This window comes from Gymnoscopelus microlampas (assembly GCF_963454915.1).
Source record: "Gymnoscopelus microlampas genome assembly, chromosome: 16".
Taxonomy (NCBI): Eukaryota; Metazoa; Chordata; class Actinopteri; order Myctophiformes; family Myctophidae; genus Gymnoscopelus; species Gymnoscopelus microlampas.
In genome coordinates this window covers 22855590-22876213 of record NC_139953.1, presented here as the reverse complement: position 1 = coordinate 22876213, position 20624 = coordinate 22855590, and the positions used below count along the sequence as shown (strand labels likewise).

General features: G+C 43.1%; 1 protein-coding gene across 3 annotated transcripts in view; it reads right to left on the bottom strand.

Annotated features, from left to right (window-relative positions):
- Nucleotides 1-230: 230 nt before the first annotated feature.
- The window catches only part of sesn1 (sestrin 1), a 66817-nt gene continuing 46423 nt past the window's right edge, over nucleotides 231-20624 (bottom strand). The window contains exons 3-11 of one of the 3 annotated variants that reach the window (XR_014602547.1): nucleotides 5812-5877; nucleotides 5483-5683; nucleotides 5080-5262; nucleotides 4511-4747; nucleotides 4112-4366; nucleotides 3780-3970; nucleotides 3547-3691; nucleotides 3153-3436; nucleotides 231-3097 (exon numbers count right to left, since the gene is read on the bottom strand). Coding sequence is in view for 2 of the 3 variants with exons in the window: in XM_084082342.1 (XP_083938468.1) it covers nucleotides 3350-3436; nucleotides 3547-3691; nucleotides 3780-3970; nucleotides 4112-4366; nucleotides 4511-4747; nucleotides 5080-5262; nucleotides 5483-5683; nucleotides 5812-5877; nucleotides 7418-7519 (1467 nt within the window). In the remaining variant the exon portion in view is untranslated. Of the gene's footprint in view, nucleotides 3437-3546; nucleotides 3692-3779; nucleotides 3971-4111; nucleotides 4367-4510; nucleotides 4748-5079; nucleotides 5263-5482; nucleotides 5684-5811; nucleotides 5878-7417; nucleotides 7689-20624 lie in introns of those variants that run through there. The other 2 variants (XM_084082342.1, XM_084082341.1) reach the window with 2 other exon arrangements.

Here is a 20624-nt window from a genome sequence, read left to right as displayed (position 1 = left end):
AGGATATTTTTTGCACATGGAAGCTACATATACAGTAAGTTATCGTTCTGCAGTTGAAGTACAATGTTATGTAAATACGCTTTTCTGATCATCTATTTTGTGGGGGGAAGCAAATTAATAACATGGAATTTACCTCATGAGCACATTTCTCATTGTGTAGCAATGGCATGACATTCGTAACCTGTCATCTGTGGAACTTGGACTGTAATAAAGCACATCAGAAGAGAATGCTGTTTCAAACATCTTGCTTCTCAAAGCCTTTATTATTACACAGATATGGGGCCAGGCAGTGCTTACAAGCTACACCAAGTAAAAGTACAGCGTTTCAAAGTCACATCGTTATTACATCAAAACAAATGAGAAACGGCACTTAAATGTAGTAAATTCCCACCTTAGTTCCCCTGTCATACAATAGTGACCTTAACAACAATCACAAGACAAGCAAACGTTTCAGGAAAAAAAAAGAAATCTCATTATCCAGAGTTAATAACATTGTTCTCCATATAGAATTTCTCATGTTGATATGAAACAGATAGCTGACTGATTGAAAGACTGTGATTATTATTTTTTGTAATAATTACCGATTTATAAAGGCAATTGTTTTGTCAATGGAGAAAACAAATAAGTTCTGCTGGTGATTGTGTAATATATATATATATATATATATATATATATATATATATATATATATATATGGCCCCACTGGAAAACACCCTGTGTTCAAATAGATTACCGCCATACTGTAGCTCATCCTTGTGTAGCTTGGGAGTTTTCCTAGAGAGGTTCAGAGGTCAGGAAAGAAAACAAAGGTAACCTGCCTGTAAGGTATCCCCCTTATCTCTATTCCAGGCTATGGTCAGGCACAAAGTCCTCCTTCAAAACATAAAGGGAAACCTTGAGCGAGACTGCACCATAGGGTTCGGGGGCAGTAGGTGGCTCTGTAGTAGCCACACAACTCCAGAACCTGTACAGTAAATGTGATTCACATAAAAGGCTCTGGACTGTGCAGAGGACGCAGACCGAACCATTCCCCTGAGTTCAGCATAGTGTTGAGTAATGTCACACTCCCAACACCTTGTTTGATAGAGAACTGGGTCTAATTCAGATACATGGAACGCATGGTCTCAGAATGACACATTCCATGCCATGTCATGAATCGTCATTGCATAAAAGCGTGCAAAATTGTATGAGCAGCACATTAATGGCCACAGGTTACGTGATATACCTATGTACTGTAACTACACCCAGATAGCTGGAATAGTGGAAATGCTCTCTGTTCAGAGTTCTGACAGCGAATTTGATTGTGCTATAACTACTTGTTTCCTGAATACAGTAGGTGTAGTAGGCCTTTCCATGTGTAATGATGAGCTCTCTAATGAGGCAATGAAAACAAATTGATTAGGGAGAAAACTACAAAGGATGCACAAAGATTCAGTATCATGTTTTATTTTTTTCTTTCATTTATCTTTTGTTTTTGTTTTTCATATAAAAAAGTGTCAGTAACTGACATCAGTCAGAAGTTTAATATAACATCCACTTCCTCTCACAACCACCTCCAAATGATGTACCATTCTATTATCATCACCACCATCCTCCTCCTCTTTACATCAATCAATCATTCATCTGTCCAATTGTCTCAATCCATCCTCAGAAGAATGCAGTACTTTACTGGTTTTAGTAAACAAAAAGAAAACAGCGGAGGATCCATTCCTCCATCCAAAAAAAGAAAAGAAAAAGCTGCTTTTGCACTGGTTAGGTTTCCTCCCCCACAAGGGAAAACAAGCACAGCTACAAAACCTTCTGCGCTTGACAGTTTACCAATCGCAGGTGGCCCAGTGTGGGCTGGCCCGGTTCCCTACTAACGGGAGCAGGGCGGCCCAAAAAACATGAGTCTTTCTGCTCTCCAAAGAGCACTTCTTATATGTTTTATAGCGAAAACAGAAGAGGTATTTATTTACTGGTAAAATTCACAATCCAAAGCTTTGAAAGTGTTAGGGTGACCAGGCAGCTGGGATGAGTGGAAGACAGACAGGTGTGGTTGGGACAACCGGAACCAAATCCCTCCTGGAAGACCTGGTTTCTAACTTTCTTTCTGATCAGCTTTTTTTTCTTCCTTTTTTTCCAATTTTTTATTTTCTTACCAGAAACATAAAAGACAACGTCAAACAAAATGATAAACAGTCACCTCACAATAACACAGCTACAGCAGAAGCGGGAAATCTCATTCCTTCAAAGTGCCTCGCTTTTTTTTTTTTTACGCTTGAAATTCAAAAAGACTTTTTCCCTCTCTCTCTCTCTCTCTCGTCTCAATATTTTCTATTTAACACACACACTCTCACATCCGCACTTGTCACAAACACAGGCTCGCTCACACACCCATACAACCACTCAATAGGGCTCAGACAGTGTTCTTTTTAATGAGTTTTTCTCCTCTCTGTTTTTCACAAACTCCTTGGATTAGCTTACATAGACAGGTTGGGCTGGGTTTGGGAGAGCAGGGGGGGTGACATAAAGGGGAGTAATGCAGTGGATTTATGATGGATAGGGGGTGAGGGTTTTTTCTGGGGTTGGAGTGGGGAGGGGGGTTAGGGGAAGGAGGATCAATATGACCCCTGTGAATACGAGAGCAGCAGCATCAGCACGGTCTACACACTGTGCTGGGTAGTTTCAGGCACACAGAATTACACCGCCCAAGTAATGCTTCTGTCTCCAGTTATCACTAACTAAAACAGCAACCACATCGACCGCGACAAACATCAACCTTTCTTGATACAAAAAAAGACCAAAAAAAAGTAAAAAGGTATTAAAAGAAAACTAAAACAAATAAAACAAATGACTACATGATCAAAAAAAGTGCACAGGCCATTTGGACTGCACCGCTTTCTGGAGAATCGCTATGGGTCATCACACTTTTCAGGAGATTGGCAACCACTGCGTTGCATCGCGTGGTGGAATACTGAAAGGCTGGCCTGGATGCCTCCTGTGTCAGTCCTCTGGCCCCGGCACAAAGTCCCTGTGATCGAGGGAATTTGCTCCAGGCTGCCCTCTCTTGGTCGGTTTTGGCACTGCAGGCAACGAGAGGAGCTTCTGTATCCACCTATGGGTTGAGATGACGTATTTTTTGCAGCCCTCTCTTGCTTTCTTCTTTTGACTCTCTCTCTTTTGTTCTGATCCTTTTTCGCCACATCCAACCAACATGGGGACAAGCGTCGACACAAACCGGGGCGCTTTGCCTTTTTCACTTTTTTTTTTCTTTTTAGCCTTATTTTTCTTGAAGTGTCCCATAATGAGCGACAACAATGACAGAAAAAAGACAACGATTAAAAACGACAAGGAAAAAAAAAGCACTTCATGTCATGTAGCGGGTGATCGCTCGCAGAGCGTAGAGCAGTTCTGCCTGCATGCGCGCTTCCATAAGAAGCAGATTAACGTGAACCTACAGGAGACGAGAGAGAGAAGAAGGGATGAGAAAAGAGTCCATTAGTACACACTCTACCACCCGACCTAATGTGTTGCTTCAAAGCTTCTATATATTTTTCCACTCACCTTCTCGGAGTGCTGAAACTGCCTCCAGAAACTCTCATACATTCGTTTGGTGGTCTTCTCAGGGCTACACACCATGGTCTTGATGTAGATCTTAAAGCTACGGTCCAACAGCTGGTTAATCTCCCCATAATCGTAGTCATCATACCTGAGAACCACAGAGACAAACCACAATGTTATAAATGATGTTGAGCTACATCATGACAAAGCAGCTTCTCGACTGGCTATGGACTGACCTGATGCCAAACATGCAGTGGATGTAGTTCCAGATGGCCCTGCGCAGCATGGAGGTATCCACATCCTTGTGCATGGCCATGGTGTTGTAGGTCAGATTGTAGGCCATTTGGAACTTCTCGTCCAACAGCTGACCGACGTCAGGGTACAGCCGGTTGACCAGAGAGTAGCCATGGTCTTCCCAGCTGTAGTCCTTTAGAAAGATAAGAAAAGGAAAGGGTTAGGACAGGTCAATCAGGTTAATCATATTAACACCTGCGTGGCATCTTGGCTGTTCAGTGTGTGTGTGTGGGAGTGTGACAAACATGCACAAGAGAGTGCAAGCAGCATTTACCTGCACTCTGAGGGTGGGCACATGCTCCCCCCTCCTGGAGAAGTCCTTGTAGCCGTAGCTGGGGTCCTCAAAGTGCCGGGAGACATCTCTGGAGGGGACACACTCCTCGTCCTCTGATGTGACCACCAGCATGCTCTCTGTCTTCTCCCTCTCAAAGCGCGTGGCCATCTCCTCCTGGCTGGCCTCCTCCTCGTCTCGGCACTCCTGAAGCTGCTTCATCTTCTCCATTAGCACCTCAACCTCACCAGATACCTCCTGCACAAACACACACACACACACAGAGAGAACACCGACATGTTGTGGGTTAGGGTACGATGAAGTGTACTGTCAGTGGGTCGTTCCGTCTCACTCATAATGCACAAAAATAAATGCAAAAGTCAAAAGCACTCATTTGCTCACCTCGTTACAGAACTGGTCGTTGTGGTGATAAGCGTGTCCGTTGCCGTTGGCGATGTCACAGACGCAGTACTGGCTGAGGGAGGGAGGTCGGAATGTGTGTCCGCCGTCGCAGTGGATCTCGGGGCTGATGCCGCAGCCGAAGGTGAAGGAGGCCAGGGAGTGGTAGTGAGTGAGGAGAACGACGGCGTGGATGAGCTCTGCTAGGGACCAGCTGTGCTCCTCAGCCTTGAGCAGGTGCTGGAGGAAAAGAAAGAAGGAGGAGAGGAGAGAGAAAGATGACATAAGTCTAGTGGCTCTGACCATTTGGTGACATCAACGCCATTTCTTCCCCCCAACTATTCCCCCCACACCCTCACTGGTTCGGTTCTCGCTTGCTTTACTTACGCCCTATGCCATATAGCTGCCATGAACCTCGCCAGGGGCTTTCAAGTTACACAACTAACATCAGAGACACTCTGGACCTCTCCTATGATCTCAGCCCATTACATAAGGCCCGCCTTTTCCCTTGTCTTGGTGTTGTCCACCCTGGCCTGTGGCCCGTGTGCCTGTTCCCACCCGGTTCTCTTTACCTCGATGTGTTCCTTGGTGAGCAGCCAGGGTCGGTGGGCCAGGATCTTGTTGAGTTCACTGAGGTGCTGTAGCTTCTGCGGGGCGCCCTCCAGGCCGTTGAGCCACTTGGGGTCGCCGCCCACCTGGAGGAAGTCGTTGACGTGGAGGTTGACCAAGTAGGAACACTGGTGCCTGGCTGCCGCCTATAGAGGTTCACCGCAAGAGAGAACCAGGGTCAGAACTTCCAAGTGTGTTGCAGTTGGTGGCGATACTGAGACATAAGAAGAACGCTACTGGTTCAGTGGTTCTCAAAGTGGGGTGCCTATCAAAATAAGTTAATATATCATAAAAATCAGTTTAACCACTTTAACCCTATATACACATCGGCTATTTGAAAGTAGCTGATCTACAAGGTTATTTTACCATGATGCCTATGTAGTGGCGATAGTGCAGGGACAGTGGGCCGTCCATCTGCAGCAGGTAGTGCTGCGTCCGAAGGAAACTGTCCAGGTACTGCGGATGGAAGCCCATGACCAGGGAGATGTTGTCAAGGCGACCGAGGGCTGCGAATGCGTCCTCAAATATCGATTGAGTCCTGGTGTCCACTTTGCTGACTTGAAGGATCTAATGGGTGATTAGCAGCAATACACAAGATGTCATTCATTGAGCATTAATTAAGCACATGTTCTTCTTAATACAACAATATAATTGCTATTATAAAAGGGAAATGATAGTGACTTATTTTCAAATACCTCTTTTTCAGGGATGAATCTGCTTGGTCCATTACCAAGGGGCCTTGGGATACGGACTCCCAAATCCTGCAAGACACAAGAGAACGTCATTTTAAAACGGCTACAAAGGATCCAGTCTCCAGATAAACTTCAGGTTTGGGCTTTTTGGAAATTCGCACCCTCCAGCCTGCAGGCACAGAGCAGTGCTGGATCACCTATCACTTCTACCTCGACGCTCCACTCACTTTGGCTTCTCCAGTATGTATGAAACCAAATGCGCTTTGTTTCTCTACTGCAGCAAAAAACCTATTGCGCTACACAGTCTAACAGACACACCGACTGATTTCGGAAAACTAACAGAACACAAACAACTGCTGTGTTTTTGCGATTCATAAATTATTATTACACTCTACCAGTAAAGACATCTATATTTAACTCTTTATTCCAAGCTCCAGGGGTTGGACATCTAACTAAATCCACCAAAGAAAGAATAATGAAGGAAATACAATGCACAGGTGGTAACTATAATCAGTATAATGTCCGTTCATATCCTTTAAGGATTAGTGTCTTTGGGCTAGTGTTGCTTGTCCAGACATGTCCCCAAGCGGAGACTCTAGTTTCCAGTACCAATGTTGCCATGTCCGCTTATTATAAGCGAATCTGGGCTTAGTTTGTGAAGTTGCATATGAATATAATATTTTTGGGGCTTGTTTCTAAAGTGTAGTTGCTTATTTGGGCTTGTTTCACATTTCTTTTTAATTATTTCAACCAGTGGTTCTCAAATATTTTCATGTTATGGACCCCCAAATTAATATGTATTTGTCCCTAACCCCCATCTGAAAATGTTTTGTGCCAGGGGAGCCCCATACCAGATTTGCGTTGTTAAAATGTTCAAAAATATTCCACATTTTATTTCAAGATTTTTATAAAATAGCAGAGCTTGCAGATCGGCTATTTTCAACATACAATACAGTATATAGGTTTAATGTGCTCATAATGCCCTGGTTGCTTCTTTTGGACTTGTTTTCCTAGACCTGGTTACTTGTTTCGCTCGCAAAACCTGGCAACACTGACAATGAAGTGGATGAATGAATGGTAGCCAACAAACGGGATAGTGTCCCAAAAAATATTTCAATCAATGAACACAGGTTTAATTTAAACCCAAACACAATCCAATCAATGACACATCGATCACTTGATATGATCAGGAAAAAACAGGGCCACCCGTTGATAATGTTGACCGATGACAAACAGGACAAACTCCTCCAAACGGCGTAAACAACAAGCTGGACACAAAAGAAAGGACTGCACTGCAGCGGCTCTGCTCACATTCAAAGAATTAAATCACCCCACAAAACATCATGACACAATTAAATACGCTAAATTACGATTGTCTAAAGTGCATGCATTCATGACCAGTTGTATTATTATTGTTTGTCATTAAATGTTTCGATGAGTTTCGATGAATGAACACAGAACCCCAATGGAAACAAGCCATAGTGCTTTATTGGGTTTTAATCCTTTCGTATGGAACTGTACTTTGTGCTTTTTTGTTGCAAACTGTAAATAAAGAATCAATCGATTTTCATTTGCCTTTTAAACCTTAGCCTAATTCTTTCTCACGTACCTTTTTGCTCATCCGTTCACAATGAGTGCATGTCTTTAGCAGGCTTGTCACGGTTAAAGCATTATTTTCCACATTTTCCGAAGGTGCGATTGCGTGCCTCATGTCGTGTTCGGTTTGCAGCTCAATTTTGTCGGATATAAAAAAAAATATGAATGCGTTTAGAATGGCTGTTTCCTTCTGGTCTTTGTTCCTTGAGGCACTGGGTATAAAGTGCTCCTCTGGCTGGCCGAGCTGTCAGCTGTCGGAGCCCCACAGCAGAATACCGTTCTCTCTCTGCACATACATTCAGTAAATAAGCTGAGGTCTAAGTGACCGACATGTGCCGCAGCCAATCGCAGCGCGAAAACAGCCTTCGCTCGACCAATGAGCGAAAAGGCCTGCCCCAAAAAGGGGGCGGAGTGAACCGTGAGGAGAGTGGGGGTCTGTCTGTCTAAACCAAACGTGAGCTGACTGAGAGAACAAACCCCCGGCCCTAAGAAAACATAATCACTTATGTCTCTTCTTTTGTTCCTTGTTGAAGCCATTGATCACGATCGAATCTACCGCATCCCGCCTCTGTATGCAAAACAGTGCAAACAAGCCATTGCTTGTTACTGCATTACTATGCAATTAATATTTCAAACACATGATCCAATCCCTATGATGAAAAAGGACAATGACCCCTCTAAGTTTATTTTAAATTAAGTTTGAACACCTGCAGCTGATAAGTGCCTGTTGTCTGTGTACGCTTCTAATGCACATCCAGAGAGAAAAACAACCATACATGCAGCAGCAAGCCCCCCTTATTGACTGCTGTGTATGAAAGGGGGACGGGGGGGGGGGGGGGGGGACGGGTGAAAACTGAGCCCCAGCTCTAGCAGCAGTACAAGGGCAGTAAACACCATAGCTGTGTGGTACACTGATCATCACTACCTGCATACAGTGGGATGGGTACCTGCAGGACCTGCTGCAACAACAACAGGCATTCAGGAAAGCGCCATTATATTTTGCCGTACAACCACAGTATAGATTGGTCTTTATACTGGCTTTGCGCCACAGCCTATCACACCACAGATAGCGCTGGGTCCTCCACCAATCAGCCAAGGCCAAAGGACTCCTTCAAAGGCAGCAGGAAGTAGAGATAAGGAAGGCAGCTCTAATAGCTTTGTTTATCCCAGCTCGACAATAACACCACCAACTGGTACAATGTGGTCATAGAGTCAATAGCTACTCTTTAGTTTTATCAGAAGTGATACACTGGGAATGACATTGTGTATTGAACACAATGTGTTACGGGTGTGAACATTCACATTTGTTCCTTTATGGTCTGCTGGGAAAATGAATAAGCCAACAAAAAGTTAACTTCCTGGTACCCAACAGATACATAATTCCATTTATTTGCTGCCACTTGTGTCAGTCGAACCTGTTGATTGCCAGCTATCCAATAGCTGTTGTGTATGCTGTGTGGGTGTGCACGTGTTCATGCACACATGTGTGTGCGTGTACAGTGTAAGCAAAAGGATACCCACTAAAGAACCCCCATAAACAAGTTAAATTTGGTAATGATGATGGGGTGGAAACAGGGAGTCAGAACGTTGTCACCCAGCAAAGACGAGGCATCAGCTACACTCTGTCCAGGAGCCTGCCTGGTCATTTTGTCCCCCAGCGCAGATAGCCAGAGAGCACCGTATTCAGCAGGTTCATTGTGTGGGCCTAACCCCCCTCCTCCCCCTCCCTCCCCTGATGCCACAACGTGGGGGTGCAGGGCAGCAGTAAACATGCCCCTGGGGCTGGAGTCAGCAATCTGCTGGGTGACAGCAGCACTGGGGGCCGCTGGGAGCCCCATGGCTCAGCAAAGCTGCAGAAGAGGCTGGTCAGCGTTAGGGCTTACGATATGCTCCAACCTTTTCACATAAAAGCGCTTAGGCCCAGGGTCCACGTTCGTGAACAGGGCCAAGCACTATTGTCAGAAATCACACACACACTATTTTGTGGAGCTTTACTGTAACTCACGTCAGGGCCGTGTGTGTGTGTGTGTGTGTGTGTGTGTGTGTGTGTGTGTGTGTGTGTGTGTGTGTGTGTGTGTGTGTGTGCGCACGCGCGCACATGCATGCATATGCATGTACTGTATGTGATGGGAGGTATAGTGGTTATGTGTGGTGCTTACGATAACATTATGTGTATTTGGGTTGGGAGACTCCACAGGTTTCACCTCAGGTGTGCACACATCTTCAGAAGAACAGGCCACCGGCAACAATGGGTTCCATTGATGCTTGCCTTATAGTAATGAGAATGGGTGTAGTTCCATGGGCACAAATTACAGATAAAATGTTTCCTAAAACCTGAACCACTGAGCATCATGTTGATCAGTTCACGGTATTGTAGGTGACACTACTTCATACATACAACTATAAAGTATAATACTACATAACTTTGGCTGATGCACTATACAGTAAGTACCCATGTTTCAGAGGACTGGGGACATAATGCTGAGCCCTATTAGATAATATCACAATATTTAATATGTTGATGAATAATTGAGTTCAGAATCAGAAGAATATGAGGTCTTTATAAATGAGGAGGGAATTTAAGATTTAGGAAATGTTAACAGAACAGATAAAATAATGTCCTATTATTTTATTATTTATTATAGTGTTTTTGGTCGAGGTTTTATCAATCATCATTTAAGGTTCTACCATCATTTATACATAGTTTGAATGAGTGAAATTGATCATCAATGAGGCACAAGTGCTGTTTGAGGTCTTATGTAACATGGGTGACCATATTTTTAATCCTCAAAAAGAGTACACTCTACCCGGCCTATGTATATACTAGAGGTTTGGGCCGCTATGCGGCCCTCACACTTACGTTGCACTGCCGATCTGAACAATTTGTCTGAGTCATAGGGTTAGGGGGTTTGTCAGAGTACCCATTGTACTGCATCTGTCAGTCCTTGTCCGTTTTATGCCCATATATGGAGATCCCTGATGTCATCAGTATATGCCCATGTATTGGAATGCCCATATATGGGCATACTGTTTGAATCAGCAGTTCTGGATGACTGGATATCTGATTCCGAACTACTCCCTCGAGTCCTTGCCGCTGCACGTGTCAAGTTTGAAGTCTGTAGCTCCCATGAATGGACAGGACCATATATGGGTATAGCGGTCTGATCTGTGGCTCTGGACAACCGGATCTCTGTATCTGTCAGTCCCTTTTATAACCATAATGGAAATCGCTGATGTCATCAGTATATGCCCATATATGGAGCTGACTGATTTGTTTGCGGCTGATGACATGACGACATATTGAGGTTAGACAACACACTCCATATTTGGGCGTAGCTGCATTGAGAACTTCTTATGGTTATGGCTGTGTCAGAGTAACGTCAGAGGTATGCCTGCCGGCCGGCCCACCCTCCCATTAGCCAATTTTAATATAAGATATATATATATATGAGGTTCTGGGTGGAAGTCCGTCTCTCAGAGTGTGTTTCCAAACAAACCATTGAATGTGCATTTTATGTAAATACGTATGCTTAATGGTCTGTGATTGTGATACACAGATACACGCGCAAAACCCTGAATATTTAAAGGAATTTATTTTAAAAAAACGGATAGGCCCCCAAAAGAGGACATGTCTGGGTAAAAGAGGACATATGGTCACCCTAAGTAACATCTAGAATTTCACTAACCTTGAAAAAACGTCAAATTAGAGTTGTTCCGATACCAGTATCAGAAATGCCTCCGACACAGACTAAAATGCTGGCTTGGGTATTGGTGAATACACAAGTCTATGCACCAATCCAATCACATCATTTATCACATAATGATAGCTCATTTACTCTACACAGGCAAACAATAACACATGCAGATCTAGCGGAGTGTAACGTTAGTCAGAGCTAGCAAAATGTCATCGTGAAAATGTCATTCATTCTCTGCGATGTGACAATGATAGTAATCACATCACATCCATAAAGAGTATATATTGTGTACTTTAATGCACTGTTATCGGATTGGTACTCAGTATTGACAGATACGCAAGTTCAGGTAGTGGAATCGGAAAGGGGAAAATGGTATCAGATCATCTTCAATTTGAATGTTTTGGGCTCAAGTAGAATGGAATGGCAGCCACTTTCTTGAATGTTAAAAGCATTTGTTTTGTTTAAATCATGATTGCTAGTGCTAAACTGTTGACTGCTTCTACCCATAAAGAGGATGATAAAAGCTAATGAGATTAAAAGAGATGGAGAGACAGGAAGCCATGGTTAAGCTCTGCACATAATGTGTCCCAGCAGAGTGGCTGCTGTTTTTCACATGCAGTAAGACGGGAGGAGAGGAGAACCACATAAACTATGGGGATGTTCAACAAGTGGTAGAAGTCCTAACCAGTTCAAACCCGACCTATCGGCTCACAGAGAGGAAGCAGAAAACTCTCGCACACAATGACATAAGCCTAGCAACAGGCTTCCACCAATCACAGTGCAGAACAACAGTTGCAGGAACCAATCTTTTTGCTCTCTCTCTCTCCCTCTCCTGTTTCTTTGAGAGAAAAAAAGTTGAGAGAAAAAGAGAAAAGAAAAAGTTTTGCAAGAGCAACAAGTTGAGCAGACATATATAGACCATATCTACTCTATAGAAAAGAAAGTAATTCTGTTTACTGACTGGAGTTTGTCTGGCTGTTGTTTTAAACAGGCTGTGTTAGTTTGAGTGCTTGTGTGTGTCTTTTAGAGAGCTACAACAAGTACCTCCTATCTTTCCAACACAAAACCACATGCTTAACCCAGAGGCTCACAAAAACAAATGTCTGAAAAACAACCAGGATCTTTTTTTCCCCCATGTCAACAGATCACCTGTGGACCTTGGATTTCTGTAGGTCACTGGCATTTGACGAACTCTATTTAAACTAAATCAAAGGTAGAAAGTACAGGGCCAAATAAATACCATAACTCTATGAATATAAGGATTGGGCTCGTGCACTGCTGAAGTGTGAAAACGGCAGACTAAGTGGGTATTCTGCTCCCTCCCCTCTAGCCCCGCTATTCAAACACGGCTCTGGGTTCGAGTCTGTCCATCGATCACTAAGCACTTAACATAGCAAGCTAAAGACCACGAATTGGAGAGTTAAGCCTTACCTGGCCAACAGACCACATACTGCAGCGTTTAAGGGGTGGCAACTTATTAACTGTTCAACTGTTCACATCAACTGTACTCTTTCTGCTGGTACAAAACTGAGAAGACAGCATCAAGCTGTCGAACATTGCTGTTGAATAATTTCAACAGTAAATTCTCATTTGGCAATCTTGCTTTAGCATAAAGAGAACTGAGCAATAGTTGGATCAGTGTGGGAACCTTTAACAATACAAGAGCTGCCTTTTGGCCTCATTTGTGAGTCCCTTGGCCCCCCCCCCCCTCCCCACACACACACATCTGATCTATGTGTACTCTGGCAAGCTATCAGAGTAGAGCGGCCTCACCAAGCGCCAGTTTTCCTGAGAGAAGAGGCGCACGCCCAGACCAATGGGTCCTGGACAAGCGCACACAGACACTGGGAGGAAGCCGTGTTCTCTGGATTCCATGAAACACAGCGGAACATGAGAGACTTGAGAGAGAACACATAAAGACGAAGAAAAAACTAAACAAAACAAGAGAACCTATGGTTTCGAAGGGCAAGCGGAATCAGGAACAAAAGAAGACCAGTGGCTTCACACTGGTTTCACTCACACACACACACACACACACACATGGTCGTTATGGACTATGTTCCAGTGGAAATGCCGTCGCCCTTGCAACCTGCCCATGTGCACGTGAGGAAGAATGAGTTCCCGGGATGTTATTCTAACAGAGGAGAGGGCAGCTGTCACAATACAGCAAGCCGCAACAGAAAAGATCCCATAGAATAACAGAAAATACCAATCCCTCCCCTGCTATCTTTAGCTTGATATGACCCACTGCCAACAAATAATTGAAAGCGTCTCCGTTTTGTTCTGCTCGGCCCCCTTTGTCGCCGTATCACACTATTTGATTTCTGCCAACACCCCCCCCCCCCCCAGACTCCCCGGAATCTGTCTTGGCAGGGTAGACTTATCGGATCCGTGGACAATATCAATGTGGTTGTTTTCTCAGGCAAACCAGAGGTTTCTAGCAAATTATCATAGAAAGTGCTATGCCATCTCATCTCTCCTCATGCCCATCAGCACTGGGCAACTACCCATTAGAAACTACCACACTCTGGCATGTCGTTGCTGTGTGGCTGCTGGCATGCGCGGCTGTTTTTATTTTCTTTGACAAGAAGCTTAGGCTTTGCTGACTGAGCAAAAATGAGTCAGCTCACTGGGAACTTGTCCAAAAAGTTGTTGATCATCGGATTATAATTCCTAATAGCCACTGTAAACCCTTCAAAAAAGTCCCAACCCTTCACCTGTCTCTGGGAGAAGACAGAAAGACAATGATTCACTCCCAAAACACCACTTAACAACAAGGCCATAACAGCTGCTTACTGGACAATGTTCCAACCACTAATCGTAATGTGAGTTAGTGTGCCACTAAATCCAAGGCAATAAAAACTGGGAAGTATAAAACTTGATGAACCGTTCAGCCACCCCAGAGCGGCATGTTTTAAAAACTGGCTTTCATCATTTTCATCTAGCTGCTCATGTGGTACAAGAGACAGAAAACAAGGGAGTCAATGAACTCCTTTATACAAGAGAACGGGGAGGGCCGACACCTCTGAGAAAGCTCAAGGTTGGACATGTCCTAAGGAATTGCGAAAGACAACAGGTATAGAGAGCAGCTATGTGTAATCCTGCCTGTCAAATGACTGCCATGCTATTAAACACAGCACACTGTACAAAACGCTGTGATAGACAAAGGCTGCAGCTGAGTCTAAAATAAGTATTCTTACCAGAACGTGGGCCCTTTAAAGAAATGTCCCAAATGCTACAGTGTACAGAATCCACCCTGACAAGACTTCTTAGTTGTTATTTTTGAGTGTTCATAGGCTTTAGAATCTGAGTTTTTTAAGCTTAGATATGTATATAATAATGACCGGTGGATGTCAATGTGACAATTTTTCTCACTGTCTATTTGACTGCTTTCCGTGAGTGGCAAGCAGAAATAAGCGCCGCTTCTGAAATGTGTCTGGTAGAATCACAAGCTTTGTCTAGAGCGGCTGCGTTCAGGTGCGGCTGCCGCATTGTGACTGGAACACGATGCTTCCACGCCCAGTGGAATCCGTAGTTTTCATGAATATCATACAGTGGGGAAAGCTGTTAATCTGGGTGGGCCCAGATGCAATCTGGCTGAGCCTGGGTCTACCCAACCAGGCCCAACTGTATAGATTTGTCCCTGGTCTCTGTGACATAGGGATTCTCATAATGCACTGCAAGCCTACTACAGTACACCCGTTTAGAACTGGTTGTGAGCAGGGAGCTGTATAAATATTTCATAATGTAACATTCAAATGATTTTCCTTTTCATTGAATAAAACTTTTAAATACATTTAAAAGAATATCATATGTTTGTAAACTGTCTCATACAACATGTCCAGTTATGTTTTCTTGGTGACCAACACTTGTTAGAATGGATTCTAAGTAGCTAAAGTGTGATGTAATGCATCATAGACACTACAACAGAGATTAGAAGCTACAGCTCTGGTCACCTCTGGTCTTCTCAGTCTCCTCCTACTGTATCTGTTTCCTCAATCTCTAACCCATACCAGTATGTATTGTGATCGTTACATTGAAGGGGGCATGTGATACGGTCGTACTTCAAGGAGGGGGAGAGGTGATATGGCCTAATCGCTGTACTCAGGAACCGCTTTGACCGCGTCCTATTACTTCATTAATAGACAATGAGACGGACGGCACGACAAAACGGCCAGTGGAACCTCTTTTGAGCGTGACGTCACAGCAGCCAGGCCGGCATTAATATTTGATGGTTTATATGACATGTCTGTTTGATCCAGCTGATATTCAGTCCAAGTTTCGTTCTGCCATCTACTCACTCAGCCATTGCTGATCCAATATTTCCACTAACTTCTTTTTTTGAGAGACTGATGAATATGCTTTATTATTGTGTGTTAATCAACATTCAAGGAGAAAACATGAGGAGTCTACACATGAAGTAGGGGTTGGCATGTAGTACTAGTATAATGGTACAGTATACTGTAGGTCTTGTCTGGTTAACCATATGAACCCTATGCATCCCTATATTGGGCATGTCATAATAGGCGAACGATCATCAAAAGTAGCTCACCTACATACAAGCTTAACATATGTCGCAACATGGTGCGTTGGGAGCTTGTAGATAGGCTATTTGTGGCTAAGTTATTTTGTGTAGAGGGAAACACATTATAGTTATGGTCTTTCAATTGTCATCTACTTCACTTCTCGGTTTTCCTTGTACTCCACTGCATCCCATTTATTTTCTCTCACGCGTCAGGTCACACACCACTTATATTTGACCATAAGCAAAATTTCAAACATTGCCATTATATGAAAGACAAATATGAGCAGGGTAAGATAAATATACACACCGAACTCTGTTGACTCTGCAAACAGAACAGGACAAGCGCAAATGTATATAAACCTGCCTTTTAGCCCACTATATACAGTTAGTTCCCCAAAAAATGTACACACATGCAGAGAACATGAGAAAAGAAAAATGCTTACACGTGCAGGAAATCCCATATGTACTGTAGGTGTAAAAAAAAACACTGACTGCAGCAGTGTAAAGAGAATTATGCTTTGTCATTATGTCTGCCAAAGCTATTTAGCAAAACACTGCAAGTTTTAGATTACACAAACATTTAATACGATGCTGAACTTCAGTTTAATATAAACAATTTAGATAAAGGCAAAGTAAATAGGGAACAGTTTTTTTGCATTTTGATTATTATATTTCTTAATATAATTTTTGTAAACTTCTAAATGAGCATATATCTGCACATTAAGTAGCGTAGTTGTGTTCACGGGGAACACTGGACATACAGATAAGACAAAATTATTGAAATACAATTACTATAATTACTTATGATGATATTATACTTGCTTAATGCTCTAAGTTTACAATACATCTTTAAGGACAAATGTGTGAGGCTTCAAGAGTGTACCAGTTCTTGACGTTTACAAACTCTCCATGGACCTCATAACCCTGACAGTAGTGGGCCTGTGTAGTGTGTGTGTGTGTGTGTGTGTGTGTGTGTGTGTGTGTGTGTGTGTGTGTGTGTGTGTGTGTGTGTGTGTGTGTGTGTGTGTGTGTGTGTGTGTGTGTGTGTGTGTGTGTGTGTGTGTGTGTGTGTGTGCGGTCCTCTGTCTCATGCCACAGGCAGTAGTGGAGATGTTTGCACTGTAGTTAATCGATAACAGGCCTGTGCACAACCAAAGAAAGGACAAACCAACGGCTAAAAATCTTCTGTAACGTTTCCCCTATGGGCTCATACCTGGCTTAAATATCAGGGGAGAGATGTGGTGGCTTTTATCCCATGGTGGTGGTAATTAATAAGTAAAGAATGATGGTGCTCATTTTACAATGCATGGAATTCATGATTGATTACCTTTTTATTTCTCCCTATAATTCTGTGTTAGGGTTTTGTTGACACAAATAAAACAACATTTGCCATCTGTCCGTTGATGCATAAGCACAGATATTGTGGCAATTGGTTCAGAGCTAGCTACATGCAAAATGGCCGAAATAGTGCCATTTCAGAGTTGCAAGAAATCACAATACTTGTGTTACTGCAAACTGTAAATGTTACTTCAGGGGTAAAGCACCTTACTGTGATGAACCACTAGGCAAGTATGGCACTAAAGAGTTTTGGTAAAAGAAGATGCCCACTAGTAGAAGTAGTATCTTTTTTTGTGGCCTTGGACACATGCCATGTTGTGTCCATATAATTGTCTTATACTGTATAGTCTTAAAGTAACATTAAATAAAAATGGCAAGACTTGCAATAGTGCAAACCACTTTCCAGTGGCTTTTTCTTTTATAACGTATGAATTCATAATCACAATAACAACTTGTTGTATTCACCATTGTTAATGGATGTACTATACTGTGACTGAAAGAGTAGATTTCTCAAAGTACCGTAAGTGCCCAAAGCTGATTTTGTCAAAGTAAGGTGAGACGGGGAAGAGGAGAGGGGAGAAAAGAGAGAGTAGATTTAAGAGGCCAGAAACAAGGTGTAAAGTGATATAGGATGGAAAGAGTGATGGGAGAAAAGAGATGAAAGTTGGAAGGAGGACAGGGAGAGAGAGAGACATTATTTGACTAGTGTGCACAGGGAAAGCGCCTCGTACCTTTATCATGGATAAGTAAACACTCCGTACCATCTAGAGTGACATCATTGGCCCGGAGAATCAATAACCAGCCACTTCCTGTGCAGTGGGAAAATCGATGACTCGGTACACTAGATTAACTATCTGTGCCTGCACACCTGAGAAGGTGCGCACAGCAGAACACGCGCACGGACATAAACAGGACAACGTCCCAACAACACGCACATACATATAGAGCATTAAGAGAAAAAACACCCATAGTTCTCACTCAGTGAGCGGTATTTGTGTGGCTTCAGTGCAGAGTCAGCCCATTATAGGATTAGTGGAAACCACAGAACAGTGTAGGCCTACTGTTGGAAGTCTAAATAGCATAACGGCTCAGTTAACCACATGAACCCTATTCTGGGGCAAACATTTGGTGAAAATAGCAGATCTGTACAAGCTCACGACGCGGCACAACAATTTCGTGTCGAGGGTAAAGAGGAGCAGACGAAGTATAGATCCCTGGGGGACCCCGGTCAACTACAGTAAGTACGGTGTATACTGTAGGATTTAAGTGGTCAAATCACATTTCTATCGTGTTTCTCTCTCTCACCCTCACCCTCTCTCTCTCACACACACACACACACACACACACACACACACACACACACACACACACACACACACACACACACACACACACACACACACACACACACACACACACACACACACACACACACACACACACAGGAGACCAACATTTAAAACAAACTCACGCTTCTCTATGACTTCTTGCACACCTTGATGGATGCATTAAAAACTGATTGACCGATAAAAACTTGCATTGGACTGTATGTTCAAAGACAGCCTAGCGGTAGGTTCTTGGTTATTTGTATTGGTTGTACACTGTGTGTATTACTATTTCTTGTTTGACTATTGGCTTTTTTCTATTGTGAAAAGTGTATCATTAGGAGTTATCTTATGTATTTGTGATGTATCTTGGATGACTATTTTGTTGTTTGTTTTTGTATTTGTATGTTAAGCTTAGACTGTGTAAATTTAACGCTGCATCTTGGCCAGTTCCCACTTGAAAAAGAGACTGTGTCTCAATGTGTTTTTACTGGTTAAATAAAGGTTAAATAAAAAATAAAATAAAACACTCTGCTCTGGCTCCAGTACAACATGATACAATGGGTGCTGAGATAGGAGCAAGATGAAAAATAAACAAAGTGACCACATCATATTTCTGATCACACAAGCGTTTGGTTTCACTCAAAGGGCTCCTCGTAAATCGTGTCACTACTGAGCTGGGCTCTGCAGTGCCGTTGGTGCATTATGTGTGCCATTAAAAAAAAAACTGTATTTGGACGTGCACTCGTGCAGTGCACATGAGATTCCATCGGGCGAGCAGGAGAATGCATGATGGCTCCCAGCTTGTTTGCCTTGGTAAAATGTCTGGGAGGAAAAATCCAGCGTCACGAGCCCCAGTGTTCTCAGATTACCGCTGCACCCCAGCCAAGTCAGGGAGCATTATGGGAGCTAATAACAGAGCAGGCAGTTAACAGAGTGGGCTGGAGGGGAGATAACGAGGAACTGAGCCCAATGTAGCCCTTCATCACCTGTGTGTGTGTGTGTGTGTGTGTGTGTGTGTGTGTGTGTGTGTGTGTGTGTGTGTGTGTGTGTGTGTGTGTGTGTGTGTGTGTGTGTGTGCGTGTGCGTGTGCGTGCGTGCGTGTGCGTGTGCATGTGCGTGTGTGTGTGTGTGCGTGTGTGTGTGTGGAACAGAGTGACAGAGAGAGACAGAGAGAGAATATCCCAGGAGGACAAGACACGGATTTCAAACACCACAAATGCTATTTCAAATCCCACCCATCTGAAATAGACAGAAACGAACCTGTGAACAGAAAACGTGTGAAAAGTACTTGCTGTCTCAACACATAGACACAAACAGAAAAAAAACAAAGTCAGCCGTGGTGTGTGAAATTGTCGAGGTGACAGAGAGATGTGTGGGCGTATTTTTTTCTCTCCACTTGATTGTGTTTCATTATCACAGCTATTCTCTCGCTGATATATGTTGATACGTGGCTCACAGATGCGGCGCTTTATGACGTACAGTACTGAAGCTGGTGTGTTTATCCAATTATGAACAGGGAGTTGAACACGACGACCTCCAGTCCTCTTCCCCGTGTGTGCAGTGGCGGGAAAAAGTACTCAAATGTTTTACTTAAGTAAAAGTATCAATACTACAGTGTAGAAGTACTCTGTTACAAGTAAAAGTCTGGAATTAAAAAATGACTTGAGTAAAAGTACAAAAGTATTGGTATCAAAATGTACTTAAAGTAGCAAAAGTAAAAGTATTAAAATATTTGAAAATAGCCTGTAGGTACAAAATAGGGCTAAAGTGGTTAATGTATGATTTATAATGTAATAATTTATATCTGCAAAGTAACTAGTAACTAAAGTTTTCAAATAATTGTAGTGGAGTAAAAGTACAATATTTGCCTCTGAGATGTAGTGGAGTAGAAGTAAAAGTATTGGAAATTGGAAATGCTCGAGTAAAGTACAAATTCCTCAAAATTGTACTTAAGTACAGTACTTAAGTAAATGTACTTAGTTACTTTCCACCACTGCCCGTGTGTGCGTGCTCACCTGGGGCCCCGTCTGTCTGTCTGTCTGTCTGTCTGTCTATCTGTCTGTGTATCTCTGTCTGTGTGTCTGTCTATCTGTCAGGGTCCCGTTGAGAGTCCATCTGGACCACCCTACACCAGCTCGTCTGTGAAGACAGTAGACATGTGAGCAAGGAGTGGCGGTAGATATTTATTCATGACAAAAAGTTGAGTAACACTTCCTATGAAGCCCATGTATATATAACGCATTATAAACATACTTATAATGCTTTATAATCTGCTTATAACTCTATATAGTTATAGTTATAAGAAATCAGAAATACTTAGAATGCTTTGTAACA